Source organism: Mytilus trossulus, chromosome 10 (genome assembly GCF_036588685.1).
Source record: "Mytilus trossulus isolate FHL-02 chromosome 10, PNRI_Mtr1.1.1.hap1, whole genome shotgun sequence".
Classification (NCBI taxonomy): Eukaryota; Metazoa; Mollusca; class Bivalvia; order Mytilida; family Mytilidae; genus Mytilus; species Mytilus trossulus.
The window spans coordinates 9,683,119-9,704,956 of record NC_086382.1 but is presented as its reverse complement, the minus strand read 5'-3'; the positions used below and the strand labels follow the sequence as shown (position 1 = coordinate 9,704,956).

Here is a 21,838-nt window from a genome sequence, read left to right as displayed (position 1 = left end):
TCGTAAAAAAAATTTTAAAAGAGGGTGTTCCAACCACCGGACCCCCCTCCCCCTTCTGAATCCGCGCCTGTATTAAATATGTTAATTATGGTTACATGTTTTTGCTTGAAAAAGTCAATTGTTCAACTTTTAAATTCATCATAAAAGAGATACATGTAGCCTTTATTTTGAACGACAGTTTGTATTTACACTTTGAGACGACCAAAGTTTAAATGTTACCTGTAAGTGTAATCATAATCCTAATCGTAAGTGTATGCGAGTTTTCGCAAATGTCTAATATTAGAAGCATTCAATACTTATAATTACATTTTGTTAGCTAGGATCATGAAAACACGATTTTTTTTTTAATTAACCTGTACAATTTATTGTAGGACCTTCTGTTATCATGAATGATAAGTTTTATTGAGTAATAAATTGCTTAAGGTAATCAGAATTACGTTCTATAATGAAACATACATCTAATGATAGAATAAAAATATTTTTGTTTCACTTGTTATGCCTATTGTTCTATACGGTTATGTGGGGAATAGGCAAACAACACAAGGATTCAGATCCCTTTGAACACTTACAGTTTTAATTTATTAAATAAATTCTAGGAATGTATTACAAAGCATCAAATCCTGCATGTTTAGCCGAGCTGAATAGAATATGCCTTTATATAACAGTGTTTATTTTTTTTTTTCAAATTCGTACAGAAGTTTAAGTACACATATTCTGTGTCATCTTTTCAGATCAGCAGATTACAAATCTGTTTATCAATCTTGTACACTATGGTAGATGTTTCTTTTTCATTCGCCGTTTGATGTTACATTACCGTTAAGAGCAATATATACACATGTGCACGCCAAGCAGGTATTTTTATTCATTTTTTTATTCATACACGTTGTATATACTATGAAGTAGCACAGACATGCATTTTTAATTGTTCAGAAATTACAGGAATTTCGATTACAAATTGTGACGTAAAAAGAATTGATTTCAAAAGCACACAATTATTCATTTTAGGAAAATATGTAAGCCAAGTGATTGTAATTCTCAATAACAATAAAAAGTAAAATGGAGACGGACGTTGTTGACAATATCAAAAATTCCAATATAAAGGACATGGCTTCAAATCATACGGACTCACAAGAAGTTCAAACAACATTCATTGGGGAAACAGATAATACTCTACTTATAAGTTTAAGACATCAAAATGAACTCACAACTGCTGATGGTAATCCCATAACTCAAATTAGAGTTCTCGAAGACTCTGGAATACATACCCAGAACCCAGCATATAATATAACTGATAGTTTCAACCGACAGCAATATGAACGACAAGGAGCAATGCCTAATGAAAAGAACAGAAACTTCCCAGGAGGTATGTAACACATTAAATATTTACTCTTTGATCGCACTATACACTAAGCCTTCCGGAGCACCTGAGATCACCCATAGTTTTTCATGGGGTTCGTGTTGTTTATTCTTCAGTTTTCTATGTTGTGTCATGCAAACAATTATTTTTCTGTTTGTCTTTTTTCATTTTTAGCCATTGAGTTGTCAGTTTATTCTCGATTTATGAGTTTTACTGCTGTTTTTAGAAAATTCAAATATTTTTTTAAAACAAATTCTTTATCATAGTTTATCCAAATGAAACGTCGGAGGTTTTTTTGGGGGTGGGGGTAGGGTACTCCTCAGCAACTGTTGGATCATGTCATGACAGTAAAATAACACCTTAATCATATCATAAACGATGATTATTCAATGTAAACCGCTTTGTAGATGTTAAATGTGTATAGACAGTAAGCATATTATTGTCATTCATTATATAATGTATCAATTTTAAGCAATGTATCATGATAAACATATGATGACGTCACGGTCACATGACACAATTATGTCTATGATCTAATAGACAAAAAACTTTCACCCAATTGAAAGACTTGCAACATCCAAAAGGAATTATTGGAAATTACAAGTCCTCTGTCAAAAATCATAAAATATTGCTAGACTAATTTAAATGACTGTCTGTTTATAATGTTAATAGACATACGAGGATATGATTTCCTTGGAAAAATAGTCTGGGCATGAATTCTATTAAAGTTAATGCACAACTCGTTAACAATATTAAAACATAAATATGATAAATATTGAGTTTCCTTGGATTATAAAATTTTTCTTTTAAAATTAGGGACAGGGACATTTTAACTTAGGACATAATTTCCTAGGAAAATTGGTTTGGAGACATAGATTTTATTTTAAAAAAGTGATACATAACCCTTTAACAATATATAAAAATAACATGTACAAATATCGCCTTTTTTATTTTACTTTTTTTGGATTTGTGCGTCACTAATGAGTCTTTTGTAGACGAAATGCGCGTCTATACTAAATTCAGTCCTGGTGAGTTTATTTATGTTCACCTTTTAAAACCAAACAGAAGGACGTTTCAAGTCAGGAATATTAATGACATGGACATGATTTCCTAGGGAAGTTAGTCTTGGGACATTCGCACGTATCATTTTATTCAAAAATATAGATACGCAACTCTTACACCATACTGAAGACATTAAAATTTACATTCGTCTATATTTAGTAACCGAATTTATTATAGTATTTTATAGGACATTATTTCCAAGGAAATTAGTCTGGGGACATAAATTACTAATATCGGACTAAACATCTAACCATGGACTAATTGTCCGCCCAGACATCTTTTACCAGGACAAATTTATCACTTACACAAACAGACTAGAGCTGTTAAACGAAAAGGTTACAAGGCTCTGAGTGCCACATTTGTTGAAGAGCATACTTTTCAACAGCTAACTTCATTGCCTGATTATTATGAATGCAATCTATAATCTGTCTTTTTTTATATTACTTAATGATATTTACAGGGTTTAAGATCAGTAAATCTGTGAATCCTTCAACAGAACAAAGGGAACTAGACAAAAATAGAAAATCAGACCAAGGGTAAGATTAAGAGCCAATGAATGTTGCGAGTATCTATTCATTTGTTATTGGTGAATGAAACTCACTTTTTCTCGTATATTTTGTTCATTGTTTATTTAGTCCATAGACTGGTGTTCATCTCCCAAGAAGAAGGTATATTTTTTTTTTTTGGGGGGGGGGGGGGACTTTCGAAAGTTACATGAACTAACTGTTGCTTGGTCAGAAGTTACAGAATTTTCTTGTCAAAAAATAAATATATTTTAGACTAGCAATACTCATGTACAAGTGTTCAATACAAACAACAAGCAAAACACTTCAACAAACATTTAAAAAAAAGTTTATTTTGGGCACATTGAGTACGGTTTTAGTAATTACTTTCTTTTGAAAATTACTCGTTTTCTTGTGTATTTCATGAGTAAGAGAATCCGATTTTTAAAATTTTTCAAGGATGAAATCAGTTTGAAAGTTTATTTTAACCACTGTCTAGAATAAGACGACATAGCTGTGTTTTTGTTGATAAATCGACACCAAAACGACAACTCTTTGCGCATACCATGTTAACACAACTCATCATAATTACCAGGATAAATATTATGTACACCAGACGTGCGTTTTATATATAAATCTTTCATCTGTCTTGCTCAAATAAGAAAAGACCTTATAAAGTACGAAGCTGAAGAGCTTTTGAGACAAAAACATTAAAAATGTGTTGGCAGATGCATCTACGGTTATTTATTCCTGATGTAGAACAATATTAGTAGATTAAAATATATTTACCTAGTGTGGTATTGACAAAAACGTATGTGTGTTTTTGCTGTTTTTCTGTCCTGTATTGTTGTCATATCAGCGATATTTTTTTTAACATTGTCATACAATGGTAGGTTTTGCTAGCTATTTAACCAGGTTCAACATACCCTTTTTTAAAATGTCCTGTACCAAGTCAGTAATATGGCAGTTGTAATCAAATAGTTCGTTTCCATATATGTTAGCGGGATGTTTTTGTTGCCCTTCAATGGTCCGTTTTTTTGTTTGATTTCCTCTTATAGTTGATGTGTTTTCCTCAGTTTTAACTTGTAACCCTCATTTGTTTTCTCCCAATTGATTTTTGACCTCTGAACACTACTGTTGCCATCATCATGTTTATGTGGACGTACAACGGATGTCAATTGAAAGCTGAAGCTCTCTGGGACTAACATAAGCCGCCGAAAAAATTAAATTGTTTATCCCGTCGAAATATCTATATTATACGAATATTTTTCCATTGTTCAATAAGTTAAAATAAAACTATCATCTTGGATGGAGACATTTTTCTCAGATGTCCATCATGACATTTTTAATTGAAAGTCCCTAGCTGTAAGTCTTGCAGAAATATCTTCTGATATTAGATGCATGAAAGTCCCTTCGTCAAAAGGCTACAACTCATGTCCGCTATCATAGAAAGTTCTTGGCAGATGTTTCATTGGTTTTGATAGGATATCTTTGAATTCAAATGGTTTTCGGTCTGAGCGTACCACATTATTTGTAAAGACGTTATGAGTTATGAATGGTTATTTGTAATCAATCAAACTCAATTTCGCATTGGTAGTTTAATCAAACATTTATCGGGTTAACTAAATAATTGTCGGGTTAATGTAACGTTTCCGAAAAAGCAGTTGCATATTCATTTTGTTTGAAATTCACGAACAGCTTTTAAGAAGTACACATGTAGGTCAATTCACCAATTCACATAATTCTATGTTCAATAAAGTTTTGCAAAAAGCGATGCATATTATTTAAATGAATTCAGAGTTTGAGTTTGAATATTTTTGATTATAGGAATTTATCAGGAAATACATATGTGACACGCCACCATGTTTTAAAACAAGGTAATTATGTTTATAACATGATTCTTAAGAGAGGGGTGAAAGATACCAGAGGGACAGTCAAACTTGTAGATAACAAATAAATTGACAACGCCAAAAATGAAAAAGACGAATAATAGTACACAAAACACAACATGTTTCTTACAATATAAAGGACAATATGAATATGAACACAATTTGTTAAACATTTCAACATATACTTTAAAATTTTCAAAAATACAATTTAAGAAGATGAGGTATGATGGCCAATAATTCAACTATCCACAAAAGACCATATGAAGTGGATGTCAGCATGTACATTTGTATATGTCACTTTACTGTACAGTTAGCTATTAAAGCCTCAGCATGATAAAATGTGATACAATTTAAACGAGAGACTAACTGCCTTAGTTATCATGAAACACTAACAGAAAACAAATATGACTGACAGCAATTAATGACAACAACTGACTTTATACAATTAGTAAATGTACCGTTTTTGTATAATAATAAGCAGTACTAAATAAAAAGAAAGTATAACATTACAAGTTTTCAGTCTTGCCGAACAGTACTTATATATACGAAAGTAGAAATGTACACCAACAAAACGTGAGTAAATTATTGGTAGTGTATTTGTTGTTTGTTCCTTAATTTGTACACTTACTCAATTGTATTTATGTAACAGATGTTATTAACTTATTCAGATTTTGTTCTTATTTTCAGAAAAGATTATCAATGTCAATGATGAAGTTCTGATAAATCTCAAAGACAAACAGATTGATAAAACAGTTTTGAAATTAGTTTGTGCTTGCCTTAATATTAAGGATAATCAAAAAAGAACATTGATTCTACGAAATAAACATTCCAAAACTCGAATCGAAGGATCTTGATGATTGGTATGACAAAGTTGAGAAGAAAATGAAAGAAGTTTTTTTCAACAACATTGATGATTATGTTGAATTGAAAGGACATTGTAACTCAGAGGTTTTGGAACTCTCTGTTAAACCTGCACCTAATTTATGTACACTTGATATGTATTAATACTTTCCATCCGTGTCAGCTGCTGATCCAGCAAAATATACCAAAACAGTGGAAATTTTAAGACAAGAAGGACCACTAGGTCCATTACCAACTATACAAAATCGGACTTATAAACTTAATCATGTAGTTGAAGGTTTGAGAAATGAAAATATAGACACACAATTCAAGCAGATAACCGGAGATAATGTTCCAAATAAGTTAGCGAATATGTGTTCCCATTACATTTCTGCGTTTGGAAATTACAAAGGTGGTGTTGTTTATTATGGTATAGAAGACAAAAAAGGAATCGTGATTGGTATTGACTTATCAAACTGTACACATGACGAAATTGGTAAGTACTTTTATATACACTTATGTTTTAATTATTTTCTCTCATTTATAGAAATGGATTACAACGTGTACGTTTACCGTTATGGATAACAACATATATGTAACAATTGTCATAATTACAATCCCGCCGTTGAATGTGACCTATCGAAGTCCTTAATTTGTACTTACATGAGTAACACGACGGGTTCCACATTTTAAACAGCACCTGCTTATGCTTCCGGAGCATAGGTGATTATTCCCAGATGTTGGTGTGTTTCTTGTTGCTCAGTCTGTGATTTCCTATGTTTTATGTATTATAAAATAGAGAAAGGAAATGGGAAATGGGTCAAAGCGACAGCCGAAGGCCACCAATGGGTCTTATGTTTACTGTGTGCTTGCTTCTTGGTCTTTCTATTCGTATTTTGTCATGACTTTATCAGTTTGTTTTTGAATGTCCCTTTTGTATCTTTGGCCTCTCTTTTATCTTCGGAATAAAACTGATTTTGTATTGTTATTTGATTAATAATAAGTGTTGGGATATTATTTTCCCATTTTATTTAATTCATACAAAAATAAATCAATTTACTAGTTCCAAGTTAATGTGTTGTTGAGTAGAGGACCAGCAACTTTTTAATTCACACATCAAAGCAAATTGAAATTTAGAGTAGGAGTTTAATGTCATGTTAGATTATAACAATTTAATGTCTCCTTTTTGAACCAGAGGTTTGCATGTTGTCGTCCTGAATATAAATCAAATTTGCTGCTAAACGTTAAACAGCGATTCATCAATATTATTAGAACTTGCAAGATGTAAATGTACCCAACCGCACCAGTTTTTATTCAGCCTTACAGAAATATGAACTACGTTTTTGTTTGTGATTTTTATAAATACAAATGTGTTAGCTTATAAGTAAAGCAAAGCAAACTATATTGACGTCCAGCAGCAAAATAGATGCGTTTTCGGGACGAGAACTAGAAGTGTTAACCCTATTTGTATTAGACTATCACGTTGGGTCATATTTATATATATATATATATATATATATATAGCGTGCTAGTTCGCAAAGTAAAATTCTACAGAAAGACATGTCATCGTACCCTGACACATTATTCTGACTCCGAGCCACCAGTATTTGATGTTGCTCTTTTATGCCGCGTGCCAAGCGGAAAAGTAGACTAAGTACATTACCAATTTCAGAGTCTTTGGTTTCATCTGGTCCAAGTCTGAACCTACAACCTCCCGCACTCGAGAGATGAGACCGTCAAAAAGAGGAAATTATAGATGGTGTATATTTAGAAAAGGAAAATAAATGTGTTGTATGAATAACGTAAGATTTGGATTGCCATTTACTTTTTGCCTATTTCAGAAACTGCACTTGAAATTAAAATTGGAGGAATGATCTTCGGTAAATCTATCACAAAACTAACAAGAAAAAGACATTGGGATACTCAATATTTTGATAAAGAGGTATGATTAATTTTGTTCATCCTTTGATTTTTTTCATGCACAACCTAAACAAAGGTTATTCAGGTTAAACACTGAATATTGTTATAATTTAACTAAACCTATATATATACATTTATGTAATAAAAAATATTATGTAAGTGCTCTTGGGTATAACATTGTATTGCTTTGTAGATTTTTACATAGATGACTAACTTAAGCTTTAACTTTTACAGGAAGATGGAGAAGGGAACGCTATCATGGTGAGAAATTTCTAGCAGTATTTTGATTCAAGAACATGTTTTTGAAGCATATTAAATCGATAGACTAGACAAAAACACTCATCAAACATACCAGGAGTATGACTTATTACGCAAGACTCGTACGTCATCATCATTAAAATCAACAGTAATTAAGCAGAATGGAGCATGGATAACTAAAATCCAAAACATTGTGCTCAATACGGCTATTGTAATATATACATTTGGGAAGAAAAACAGAATTTCATTAATAATAAACCCACAGAAAATAAATAATTCAAGTAAGGTAATATAAAAACAAAAGTGCTGGCTGCTGGCCTGGTAATTCATCTCGGACACTGAACGCCAACCAGTACGGACAACGACCCAGTTGTTTGAAAAAAATATCAGTTATACCGGGTTTATAAATTGCAAGCTAATAAAAAACATTCTGGAAGCTAATTTAAACACGACGCCGAAGAGCATTGAAAATAATAAAATTGAAACATTTGTTCCAAATATGAATATGGCTATCAATGCCAGGGGTTAAATAAACTAAAGCGTATTGGGAATTTCAACAATTCATCAAATTCAAATATCAACAAAGCAATTTTCTTTGATATAATGATTTATTTGAATCCATAGATACAATAAAACTAATAGTTTGGCATGTCCTAAAATATTTGTTTTACTATGAACAAATACAATGTGTAAAGAGTTGTCTTGTGTGTCATTAACTTTAAACATGTGAAATACTTGTGACTTATTCTGTATGACTTAGGGGGGTTTGTATCTGCATTTCAGCCAAACAGGAAGGTTATAGCTGTCAAAGTGTGTAGAATACCTGGAGGGGTATTCACTGCAGTCCCTGAATCTTATTATGTTGATGATGATGGAAATGTAAAACAGTTTAGTGATTTCGAAGAATGGAGATCTAAGATGTTATCATCGTATAAAGGTATAAAATCGGTTAATCAATTACATTTTTTTTTGGCAGCTTTTTTCTTCGCATTAGATTGTATTAATATATTCGATTGAGACTTTTCAATGGCATTTATAAGATGCACAGAATTGACATTTAAGCTGGCATATTTTGCGGTTATCTAATTTTTCGCGATATTTTGCTGTCGAAATTTGGCCTCTCTTATACTTATCGATATTCGCGTTAACTGAATAGTTCTGTAATTAAAAAAATAATAAGTAGCCAAGGGATACTCGGCTATAATAGACACGCATTTAAACAATTAGATATGCAGATGTTTTTTGGAAAGACTTTGCATGTGCAAGTATAACCTATGTTTTTTTTCACCTGATCGGGCGGAGCTTACGTTTTAATTTGCATAAGGACAGTCTATTTGGAGATGTGTGTAGTAAGGATGCTTGCCGTTATAATTATAATTGATTTTTTATCATCTTTCAGTGTCACCATTTTAATTTACTTTTGTTACATTTAATATGCATCAAGTAAAATCTTTAAAGACAATTATTTTTGCTGTTCAATAAAGGTAATAATAAAAGGTCGAAGTACCATTTTCAACTAAGCCCCAAGCCCTCTTCTCCACCATAACAGGTCGAAGTACCATTTGCAACTTATCCCCAAGCCCTCTTCCCCACCATAACAGGTCGAAGTACCATTTGCAACTTATCCCCAAGCCCTCTTCCCCACCATAACAAAACATCAAGGAAACAGATTAATATAAGCAATTGTTGCTTGTTTCTGGATCCTTATTGTATTCAATGTGTTTATAATTTATACTAAGTTGTATTTACCATAATAAAATATTTATTACACTAACAAAACATCATTCGGAATAAAAGGAAGAAAAAAACCTATATCAAAACGGTATAGAATTACAATTACATGATATATGCATATTTTGCCACTGCCATTGTCATAGTTATACTTACATAATTACTTTCATATCCATAATTACTTTCATATCCATAATTACTTTCATATCCATAATTACTTTCATATCCATAATTACTTTCACATCCATAATTACTTTCATGTGCACAATTTCTTAAATGTGAAAATTATAACATGATTTAAAACTCCGTTTTACAAGATAATCAACGGCGGTGTCTCACTGTTTCCTTTGCAAATACACATATAGTGTTTACAAATTTCAAACGGATCAATGGTCATAGCTAAAAAAAACTCATGATGAGTTTATCCCAAAACACCTATATATAGATGGACTGGTCTATTATAAGAGAACCGGTTAAACCCCGCCAAGTCAAGCGAAATAAATCGAGTAATAAAAGAAGATCACATGACAAAATTTCAAGAGTCAGTGTTATATACAAATAAGTTTTAAGATTCCTAATTGTCTCGCCTGACACAAATGTAGTTGAAGTGAGTGGTTACCATCCATATTAGAACCGCCTATATTGTTTGGGTTGGTTCCTTCAACATTTAGGTCATATCAGACATACAAGTATGTACACCAGACTCATCAGTGACGTGTCATCCAAATAAGTAAAACGGCCATTCAAAATAGGTAAAAAGGCCAATCAAGTACGAATGTGTAGAGATAAAGAATAATTCCTTTTTTTAAATTATTACTGACAACACTACATTAAAAGATATATTTCAATAACACATCTGCCTATTGGCTAATTGATTAGACCTTTTTTTGAATTATTAAATGGTACAATGGTTTAACTAATGTATACATGAACTAAACAACAACAAAATCTAGCCAAATCAAACCTAAGCCTGTTGACGAATCCCACGCAATCAATTTTATTCAAAGGTTTTACATGATTATAGCTCATTCCACAATACGTTATTGAATTATCGTCTCTTTTATTAGACATGTTACGAAAAGGTATATTCTCGTAGCTGAGGTTGACAAATTACACTTTAAATTTGGGGACGGTGTCAAAACATTGATTATAGATAAAAATTAAATCCTGTGCGTCTTGGCGAATTCAAATCACATTTACGTAACATCCTAATATTATGACATTTGCTTTTGTGATATTGTTGACTATCATACGACACGAAAGTTGTACGCGTGCAATAGTGGGTGGGATAGAAAAAGGGGGGCTGAGAGTTATACAAGTTCATTCGATTCTAGATTGATTATATATAGATAGTAAGCCAGTTAGATAATAATTGTATTGTTGTATTACAGTTCATGAAAAAGTTTAATGTATGGCTTTATTATTCTCACACAACGCTCTATTGTCTGATTGATTTCTTCTCTCGGGTGTCTCCATAAGCTTCCATTGACTCTGAAAGTTTTGAAGCGCCTTATATCGTGTTCGACATATACCCGACACTCTGATATACGCAAATTCATTTTTTTTTACATTTTCTTCTTTCTGCTCGTTGTTGAGCTCTTAGTTGATGCCTTTTTCAAATCTAATCCTATCCCCCTCCCTCTCCCTAAAAAAACCAACTGGTTAGTACACATCTATAAAAACGCCATAATTATTATTTCAGGAAACCCCTAGCATTGTTAGCTTATAAAGAGGAAAGACCCATCGGCCATGGGTGTTAATTTTCCTATTGTCATTTTCTTATGAAACGGTTGGCGAATTTCAACCAAACTTACCAGGAATTTGTAAAATACAAAATATCTGCATAAGGTGGTGTTAAGGTGTAAATGCAAAGTCATTATGTAATGCTTTTGAAACTCTGCGGGAATGCTCAACTGATGAGTAGTGAGTTATATTTTACACAAACCTCTTATCGTTCTAAACAGGCATTAAATATTTGCCACTGAACGTTATGCAACCAATAATCAATCAATCACAAACACCTTATAAAGAAAATACAAATTGAGCTGAAACTAAATTAAGATAAAGGTGGAAGGAAATAAAGGAAGAAAAGTCATGCCCTCGAAGCTATGTGACCGGGAGTATAATTTTTTAAAACTAGAATGCAACATGATTCTAGTTGAAATTGTATAAAACTCATGTCTATGTGTTTTAAAGCAGACCTCGTCAGATAAAAATTTAGGTGGCAAACAACTGGATCAAAATACATACACTTCTTTGTGTGCTTTTCATACCTATATAAAAATGACCGTTACATATATTCACGAGCAGGTATTTGTAAAGCAGATTATAATACTTAAGATTATTTGCAACTTCTATCAATTTTGCAAGGGCTCGCCCAAAATATTTACACACGCATGTACCCCGTGTCTCCGTTGCATTTACATGACGCCCCCCCCCCCCCTCCCCAATCTTTTGCATTAGAGTTTCGTAAAAATATTATGGAATTTATTGATATCTATTTCTAATATTTCTTATGGTAAAAATGTTTCTGAATACTCGTTCCATACGGCGGAATTGCCTCCAAAAGTATCAATGCAGTTTTTAAAGAAAATTCAATGTATACACAGGTAAACAGGTAATCTCTTTTGTATTACGACACAGTCCTCACATTTAAAGTGTAATTTGTCAACCTCAGCGTCGTGAATATACCTTTTCGTAACATGTCTATTTAATTATGAAAGACATCGTAACAAACAACTACAACAACTTAAGTCAAAGAATAATAAGGACATTTAATGTTTAAGTTTATTATGTTTTATTCAATAGAATATATTCAAAGATTATGGAGACTAAAGTGCACCAATGCATTATGACACACGTGTTATAAAAAATTAAATAACAAATCAACCGAACTCCGAAGGAAATTCAAAACGGAAAGTCCGTATTCAAATGGCAAAATCAAAAGATCAAACACATCAAACGAATGGATTACAATATCATATTCATGTGTTGGTACAAGCATTTTTGTTATATAGAAAATGGTGGATTGAACCTGGTTTTTATAACTTACTAAACCTCTCACTTGTATGACAGTCCATCATGTTTACAACGATGATATTGTTTTGATTGTGGTGTCTAAAACTATCACAGATCAGGTAATAAGAAATACATACCACATGTTTGATTCTGAAAACTGACTAAAACGCAAAACAGTCATTTCACTAATATTTACAACAACATTAAATTCAAATATTTTCCTTTAGATTCCCCTGCAACAAAAGGAGATGCACATCAGCTTAGAGAAAACATACACAATATACGTGATGAGATTAAAGATCTGAAACTCAGCTCAATTCATAGACAGCCAATAAGTAAGTTGATGACAAAACATAGATATAAGAAGTCTGGTTATTAATGCACAGCTTATTTCCAAGCTACATGTATAAGCGGAAATTAATCTAAATATAAAGTGTGTGTGTAAAAATCACCATTTTTAATCCCTGTTCAAACTTTACAAATGAAGAACAGTACAAAACTAGTATCCTTTGCATGAATATAAACAATAAATATAAACAAAGGAACATATATTTGTGTAACGAGTACACCTCTAGGATCTTCCACCTTTCCGTAGCACTTGAGATCAACAACCGTTGCTGGTATGGTTCGTGATGCTTCACTTCCTCTTTCTATGGTAGCCTTTTGTCGCTGTATATTTCCTTTCGATTTATGTCAGTTGAATATTCAATTATGTAAACTTTTTTCACAAATTAGAGCAATAATTGTCTGCATCTTCAATCCCCCAGTTTTTGGTGAGATTCGTGTTGCTTAGTCTTTAGTTTTCTATGTTGTGTCTTTTGAATTATTATTTGTCTGTTTGTCTTTTTATTTTTGGCCATGGCGTTGTCAGTTTATTTTCGATCTAGGAGCTTGGCTGTCCCTCTGGTATCTCTTTTCGAATCACTTTATGAATGGCATAATAAAAGTACAATTCTGAATAAATGTCATTAGATTAGAATAAAAAAAGGAATGAATAATCCTTAATTTGTTGGTAGAGATTATCACATATACTACAAAGGCTTGAAGTTGTAAATGTGTATGGTACTTTAACAGAAATAATCATTCTTATATAACATAGTTGGGAAAAAAACCAATAGCCAATACATTGCAATAGTTATTTAAAAACTGCTTTTTCAAATATTTCTTCTGTTTAGAATAAGGTGAGATAATTTTCTTGATGCTGATTTTCATGTTTTTTTAGGTGACAATTCTACGGTAAATGACTCCATTGTTGTAGGCAGAACTGTAGTAGGTGAAAGTAAGTAGACTTAACAACAAGCAATATTTTATGTCAGGAATGTTTCATTTATCATGTGTATTCCTAAATCTTTTCTCCATCATACTAGTATGACGCGAAAAATAAAATCCCGCTAAACATACATTTATTTTTGTTTGTGAACTCAAAAGGCAAATAAAAATTTCTGACAACATGATGATTTGTGAAAATTTGGATAAATTGATGTATAGTCTTTAATTATTATATTTTTACTGTATTATTTCAACATGTCTGGAAATCACAGAATGTTCAAACTATATTCTCATGTCAGACTGAATGAATCGTCCAGTTTATTAAAATAGTTTCTCGTTGTGAAGCAGCATTCTCACAAATGAACATTTTCTATGATAGAATTTTGTTTTGTTTCAGTGTCTAGCAATATTGAAGAATGGCATTTAGTGGAAAATTACATCTATACCGAAAGATATTATCAGAAATTAAAAAAATGTATGGAAACTAAAAAATGTGTAATTCTGAAAGGTGAGTACAACTTGTTATATTGAAAACACAGAAATCCGTATTATTCTGAAAGTGAATAATGAATAAAACATACGGTTTCCCTTGTAGTGAGGGTAAAACATATATTCTAAAGGTTAGAAAATGGCGGCTTATCCTTATAAATTCAAAGGAAAGGAATGACGTGAGTTGCAACTTTATTGATTTTACTAACCCTCCATGGATCCGTAGGGATAAGTAGTGAACAGTATAACGAGTTATCGGACAGAAGAACTTTCTTCAAAATAGATGATGAAATACGATAACATTTATAGATGACGTCACCATTAATAGTTGACCTGACGTGATGAAACCCTTTGAATTCTTCGAACCCTGCAAATTTATAGGGCGTCATTACGCGCCAGCGTTAAGCCAATCACAACGTCACTTATTTGCCCGAGGTGCGGTCAACATCAACATATATACAACATCAGCATACAAATGAATGATACAAGGTAGTTAAATATCATTTTGTGCAGCGTAATATTACTGATGAATTGTATTTTAACACTCTCATGTTATGCCACCTTGATTTGACTTCTTAATCGAATTATGAGATATGAACATCAGTTAAACTTATAATGTATTAATTGTTTTCATAAATTATCATTTTAGGTTTGATAGGAACAGGGAAATCTGAGCTTGCTCTACAGTACTGCTATAAAGTTAGAAAAAACAATCCTAACATCATAGTCTATAAGTTACGATGTACAGATACAAATATGTTTCAAAAAACATTGCGTGAGCTTTGCAAATGCCTCCCCAACATAAATATAATTGAAGAAGAAGACACTCAAAAAGAAACACTTAACAAACTAGAAGATGCCATAGTAAGGGGGATGAGGGATAGAGACGGATATCAGTTCTTGCTTCTAGAAGATGTGAATCTAAATTCTAAACGTGCTGTGAATGACTTTTTGAAGAAATGTAAGCGCGTTGGAAACATTAAACTAATTGTGACAACCTCAGTGTCATTAGATTTAGATCCAATCACAGATGAAGTAGTAGAAGTCAGTGGATTTTCGGAAAATGAAGCAGTAGATTTTCTGGCATATGGCAAAAGTGGAGATAGAGAGAATTACTTACAGCTTGCCAGGAAATTTAGCTGTAATCCTAAAGGGTTGCATATTGCAAGGTCATACATGTCATAGGCAGGTATCTCAGCAGGAGTTCTTACACGAAAGCTTAATGTTCCTCTGGATATGTTAAGACTTGAAAAAACTTTTGCCGTAAGTGAAACCTTCATGGACGAAACTCTTTTTTAGTTCTCTAGTTAGCATAATAAGGGATATGCACAAGAAATAGAAACAAGAAGGAAAAGAGCATATATTTGAAATGATACTGCTTCTACAATTTCTTGAAGTCGAAAATATACCTGTAGTTCTGTTCACAAAAACATCATACGAAGCACCGAATTTCCGCATTGACGACCTTATTTATGAAATTAAGAATTCCTCATTTGGAACAATAGATGAACATGATGATAACAGAAAAATTAACACTCATGATTTAATTAAATCAGCCTTACAGATATATATGACAGAAATGGAAACTGAACTTCTAATAACAACTGAAAAGCTCTTGAGAAAGCTGTTAAGAGCTTTCTTTTTATTGATGGACAAAGACAATAAGTATAAGTCTGATCTTCAGCGTCACACTTTACTTGTACCTCATGCACGTGCCGTTTTGGAAAAAATTAAAGCAGAAATGAAAGACAAATTTGAAGTTGGAGCCATTTCAGAACATAGAATATTTCTTACAAGTTATATACATAAAAGATATAATAGGGTACACATGCAGCTTTAATGAGATGTTCTGCGAAGCAAGTGAATATTTCGAAGATGCAAAAAACAATTTGTTTGAACTACTAAACGTAGAAAAAACAGTCATAGTGGACTTTGAAAAGTTAATGATAGCTAAATGGGATATCGTTTGCAAACATAGTTCTCTAACTGAAAAGACTGTACAACTCTATTCAGTAATTGATGAATTTATCAAAAAAGCAAAGCATCTGCCGTCCGTTAAACATTTGAGTGAGGATTATGTGATCAATAGATATCGGAATGCCGAGGATGTAGAAGTTCTGTCAAGGTTATTAGAAAAACAGAAACTAGCAGAAACCACTCATTTGATCAAAGATGAGTATGTTCAGTTGTCACACAGAGGATATGCAGTACCATTAGAATGGCTCAGTAAAGAATTTTTGTTTGAGCTGATTATTTCTGTTTTACATACTTATGGCAGAAGGTTCTTTTATCTTACAGATAATAGAGATATACAAACGGCACAAATATTTTTCTCATATTTGGCTGTTGTCAAAGAATTGTCAGAAATGTTTATCAACGAGAATCAATTGCAGAATTTTGGTTCTAATAATGGGAAAAGTAACACCAATAGGCTTTCTTCCTTCCTCACTGAGAGGAGTGTAATTCAGTCTCTATTAAACTGTAAGAAAGGAGAAATAGATACCTCCACTTGGAATGATTGCATTTCAATTTGCAAGAGAAGTCTTATAGGAGTAGTAAACTACTTTGAATTTGGTGTTTTGAAAGTTTTGCATGATGAAAGCGATCATTTCACTGCGGCGATATGGGTACGGCTGATACTCAGATGTTACCGAAATTTGATAAAAATCGAGAAAACTGACCAAGTACGCGATGAAGCATTGAAATGGGGTGAAGATCTTTCTGGGAAGATGAAAAGTATGAAGAACACTTGCTACCCTAGCCTTGTATGCTCACTGGGCAATCTTTATTATGTCACAGATCAAATATTGAAGGCAGAAAAATGTTTTGAAGAAATACTTCCGAATTATGCCAAATTAGATGACAAAAGTCAGACTTCTGAAATCTCTTTGAATAGGTTTGAACGAGAAGCGTGCGTTTCCTTTATCAGATGTCGAATGAGCAGGTCAAGCGACAAAGAGCAACATTTTGATGCAGAAACGTTACAAAAATTGGAAGCTTATAAAAGAGGGACGAAAGATACCAAAGGGACAGTCAAACTCATAAATCTAAAACAAACTGACAACTATAAATGGCTTTTGCAAAAATATGAAATTGAGCACAAATATCTGGAAGAAATGGAAGTCCAAATCAAAGGAAAGTTGCAAGGTGTATGTAGCGACCAGTAACTGAGTATACTTTGAAATATGGAATGCAGACAGGCCAGTTCTGCAACCCCAATGCCAATATTTTGCAAAATTCGATTATCAGCATCTGTTTTTTTATTATGGAATTCCTTCAAAATTATTAGCTTGCTGGTTTCGTGGAAGAGTGTTCGCCTGGATTGCGAGAGTTCAACGATTCATACCCTGGCCTGGTTTTAACCAATGACTTTAGAATTGGGTTTTTTTTCTCACTAGGCAAGCGGTATTGAAGACTATGAACAAAGACTAAAGATATAGATTTAGTTTGAACAATAGTTAATGACATAGCTGTATATGTTGTTGCTGTTATGATAAACTATCACATTCAGATATTTTTTTGTAATGCAGTGAAAGTTATTTCCTTCATAGCTATGTTTGTTAAATCGTTCTATTATCTATTGTGCATTCTATAAGTAGCAAACTTTCACATTAGACAAAATGTTAGATAGTATTTGGAATTCAGTGTAACATGTGAAACATTAAGAAAATTTTTAATTGTTTATGTGATTTTTCAATTTGATCGGTTTTGTTATCTGTTGAATGGTTTCCGTAACAAACATGAACTTTATCCTATTTGATAAAAGAAAGGTATATTGAAATTCTTCATTTTGAACGTTTTCATTATTTTTTTATAAAAAAAATAAAATACAAGGTTGTTCACTTCCTTATGGACGATTTTGTTGGACAGCGGATATAAAAAAATTTCTAAAGAATAAATGTTTTGCATTAAAAAAAATAATAATCTTAAATCATCTTTACTATAACAAATAGAGTAAGATGTTTTCATTGTATAATAACTGACATATATATATTAAGAAAAACACAAGATAATTATGTTGTTGTAACATGTTATATATTATAGGTTATTATATGAACGTACTTCATTTACTAGGTTTATTTTTATTTGCTTAATGTTGAAAACAGTTTTATTACTCAGGTCAGTTCAGTAGTTTTAAACATATTTGTTTATAGTGGATTGGGAAACAAGTTTTACAACTTATATTAATCCCTTTCCACTGTGCGGGTGCGAGTGCTGCCTTGTAGCGGCATTAGCCTACTCTTTTTCGAAATCTACAAGGGTGTCTTTAACGTGCAAGAGATATGGCACTCTCTTAACACGGGTCAGCCATTTATCGTCCCCGTCCGACGGACTATCATCGTTTCCTCAAGACCATACTCGCAAATGGTGTCAAGGGAGAGCCGAAAATTGAGTTCCTGAAATTTTCATCCCAAACGGGAATCGAACCAGGAACCTTTGTGTTAGTAGTCCAATGCACTAACCACTACACCACGGCTCTCTTTTGTAAGTAAGTTCAGTAAGATATCACTTAGCATATGTGCAATTACTTTGTCTCTCGTTTCAATCAGTATCTATATAGTCAACGTTAACTTTGTTAATATAATCTGTGTACATAAGTTTTGGCCTCCACATACATATATTTAGGTGATCTGTCAAAGTTTTCTTGACCAGATGAAGATTTTTAAAGTTGCAGTTGTCGGTAAAAGTTTCTTGACGAGATAAAAAAAAAAAATTTGTCTTTCAAAGTTTTCCTGTCCAGATGAAAATTTAAAACATGTTTAAAGTGGTCTGTCAATGTATTCCTGATCAGATAAAGATGTGTTTCGTGGTCTGTCGATGTTTTCTTAGCCAGATAAATATTTATTTAGTGGTCTGTCAATTTAAAGTTTTCTTGACCAGATAAAGATTTTTAAAATTGACTGTCAAACGTTTCTTGACCAGATAAAGATTTGTTTAGTGGTCGGTCAAATATTTCTTTTCCAGATAAATATTTATAAAAGATGCCTTTAAAGATAATAAAATTTTTAGGAAAATCACGTTATTATTTAGAAAGAATTACAAAGCCAATGTGATCTATTAAGATAATGCTTTTGAGTAATGTTTTATTTTACTAAATAGGATGATTTTTTTAATTGAATTAATTATATTGCTTACAGTCTGCATGTTAAGGCTAGTATTGTGGCTTTGTGTTCTACGTCTTTAGCAGTATATGTCAGGGTATTAAGAAATGATATTATCCATAAAACGCTTTGTTAAATGGTGACTTTGCAAAAATTAAAATTATAAGATAGCATTTGATAGTTATTTTTTAGCAAATTATTGAATAGAGAACATAATTTGTGTAACCAACACCTCCTGTAGTTTTACCCCAAGTTCCTCGAAACTTCACAGGAAGATTGTACATTTGTTGAAGTTGTTCACAGGTATTTTTTTTCATTTTTCCGGACTTGAGTAAAATGTTTCTGCAAAAATTGTGAAAAAGAGTGTATAACCTTGATAGGTTTGATAACTCTCTGTTGAGTTGTATATAATTGAATCACATGCAAAAATAGTCACCATCTCTGGGGGAAAAAAACAATTACGGAGTTGTTTTTTCATAGTTTACAATATATATTATTCGTGCTTCAATATAAAATTCATAGTAACGGCACTTATCAATTGTAAGAAGGAATTAGTGCAACATGTGTTCGAGGACTTGCTCTTATTTGTTTAAAATATTAAAAACATCTTTTGAATGTTGTTTTTTTTATTGATCGAATTTGAAATAAGTCGCGTTCAACACTTATAAATCAACTGTTTAAAGCCATTTTCAACACTATTGTGCCATTGCGTACTGGTAAGTGTTTCTTGGTGGAGGAAGCTGGAGTTGCCAGAGGCAACCACCGACCTTTGGTAGGAAAATTGATGATTGGCCCTAGTAAATGGAGATTGGAGTCTAACGCACCTTCCACATGTTGACAGGCTGGTGATACATTATTTGAACTTCTTAAACCACCCGGCCATTATTTATAACATATCAGGTCAAGGTTATGAGGAGCTAGGATTACTTAAAAAATGTCCGTTATCTTTGATTTTCATTTATACAACTTGGGCTACCTAGAGACCGTAAAGATTGATGTTTTATTTCGATTTTGATGAAAATTAACAATTTTGTTGTTTTTGCAGATACATGGTTGGTTAGTATAGTTCGAATAAAACAAATTATTCTCGCATTGTTATTTATACTATAGAAATACTTTAAAACTTTCTTCACATGCATTTTGAATACATATAAAATAAGAAGTTGTAGTATGATTGTAAGGAGACTACATATCACCAGAGACAAAATCACATAGGAGATACCAACTATAGGTCATTGTATATCTTTAAAAATTACCAAAACCCATACCACATAGAAAGCTAACAAAGGCCCCGCAATGAAAAATGTAAACAATTCAAAGGAGAAAACTCCATCCTGGTTCATGTACACAACAAAAAACTAATGAGATGTACAACATCAAACGACAACCTCAGTCTATTTACTTTAGACAGGCACATACAGAACATGGTGGGGTAACATGTTTGCTGGCTCTAAACTTAACATAAACTAGCAGATATGAGTAGCAGTACGACATAAGAACAAGCTATGACGAGACATTGTCTTCGGACTCCACTCTGAAGTAACTGTATTATAACAAAGTCAATGAAGCACTTTCTTTGAGATATATTTGTGCCTGGGAGACACAATTGATGCCCCCGCAGCTGAAAAGTGTCATTTTGAAATACACAAAGTTTAGCACTGTAGCACAGAGGTCTATGAATCACTATAGGAGGAGTTTTTTTCGGAACCACTATGCACCTCTTATACAAGCATTTAGTAAAAAAAAATAACAAAGTTCAACAATTTCCTAAAAGAGCAAATTTTAATTAAAATCAAATTTCTAACCACATGCATACCTTCAATATATGTGCATAAAGCCAGTAAAGTGAAAACTGTCCTAGCATTATGATTCAAACTGTACGATAAGTTGTCCGAAAACACAAGGCACATATTATGCGAGTAAATTACCAAAAAAAGAGTAAATATACATGAAAATAAAAACCCTGACCACATGCACATCTTCAATGAACGTTAAAACAGCCAGCAAAGGGAACATTTCCTTGCTTTCAAACTGTAGGAGGTGTTTTATATATTTGAATAACTTAACACCCATAATGGGACGGAATTATGGACATGAGCAAAGCAATAATATGCCTTTAGGCGTTATTCATCAGATATATATAAAGTAACATACAAACCTAACGCAGACGCAAAGTGAAGGTCTTAGAGTACTCTCAGTTTACTATCATCAAGTTTAAAGTTAATAGCAACTAATACATAATATGTGTCTAAGTCTTACATGTCAATCAGTTTTTTACCCATTCAACCTTAAATGGCCTCGGTGGCCGAGTGGTCTAAATAGTTACTACTGTAATCACTAGCCAGTCAACACTGAGGTTGTGAGTTCTAACCCTGCTCGTGCGGGTGCACTCGAATCCAA

The 21,838-nt window shown here is 32.5% G+C and overlaps 1 protein-coding gene across 1 annotated transcript; it reads left to right on the top strand.

Annotated features, from left to right (window-relative positions):
• Nucleotides 1-1,056: 1,056 nt before the first annotated feature.
• LOC134687680 (uncharacterized) lies at nt 1,057-15,528 on the top strand. Its single transcript, XM_063548137.1, has 12 exons — nt 1,057-1,363; nt 2,880-2,955; nt 4,750-4,799; nt 5,499-5,579; nt 5,836-6,147; nt 7,493-7,593; nt 7,806-7,832; nt 8,613-8,766; nt 12,806-12,913; nt 13,801-13,857; nt 14,245-14,355; nt 14,986-15,528. The coding sequence occupies exons 1-12, from the start codon at nt 1,057-1,059 to the stop codon at nt 15,519-15,521; spliced, it is 1,920 nt and encodes a 639-aa protein (XP_063404207.1). The 3' UTR covers nt 15,522-15,528.
• Nucleotides 15,529-21,838: the final 6,310 nt, after the last annotated feature.

Excerpts from the sequence above, each read along its gene's own strand:
- LOC134687680 (XM_063548137.1), top strand. The coding sequence starts at position 1,057 with ATGGAGACGGACGTTGTTGACAATATCAAAAATTCCAATATAAAGGAC. Across the intron at positions 5,580-5,835 it reads AACAGTTTTGAAATTAGTTT|CTGCTGATCCAGCAAAATAT; the intron begins GTGCTTGCCTTA and ends CATCCGTGTCAG. Across the intron at positions 6,148-7,492 it reads CTGTACACATGACGAAATTG|AAACTGCACTTGAAATTAAA; the intron begins GTAAGTACTTTT and ends TGCCTATTTCAG.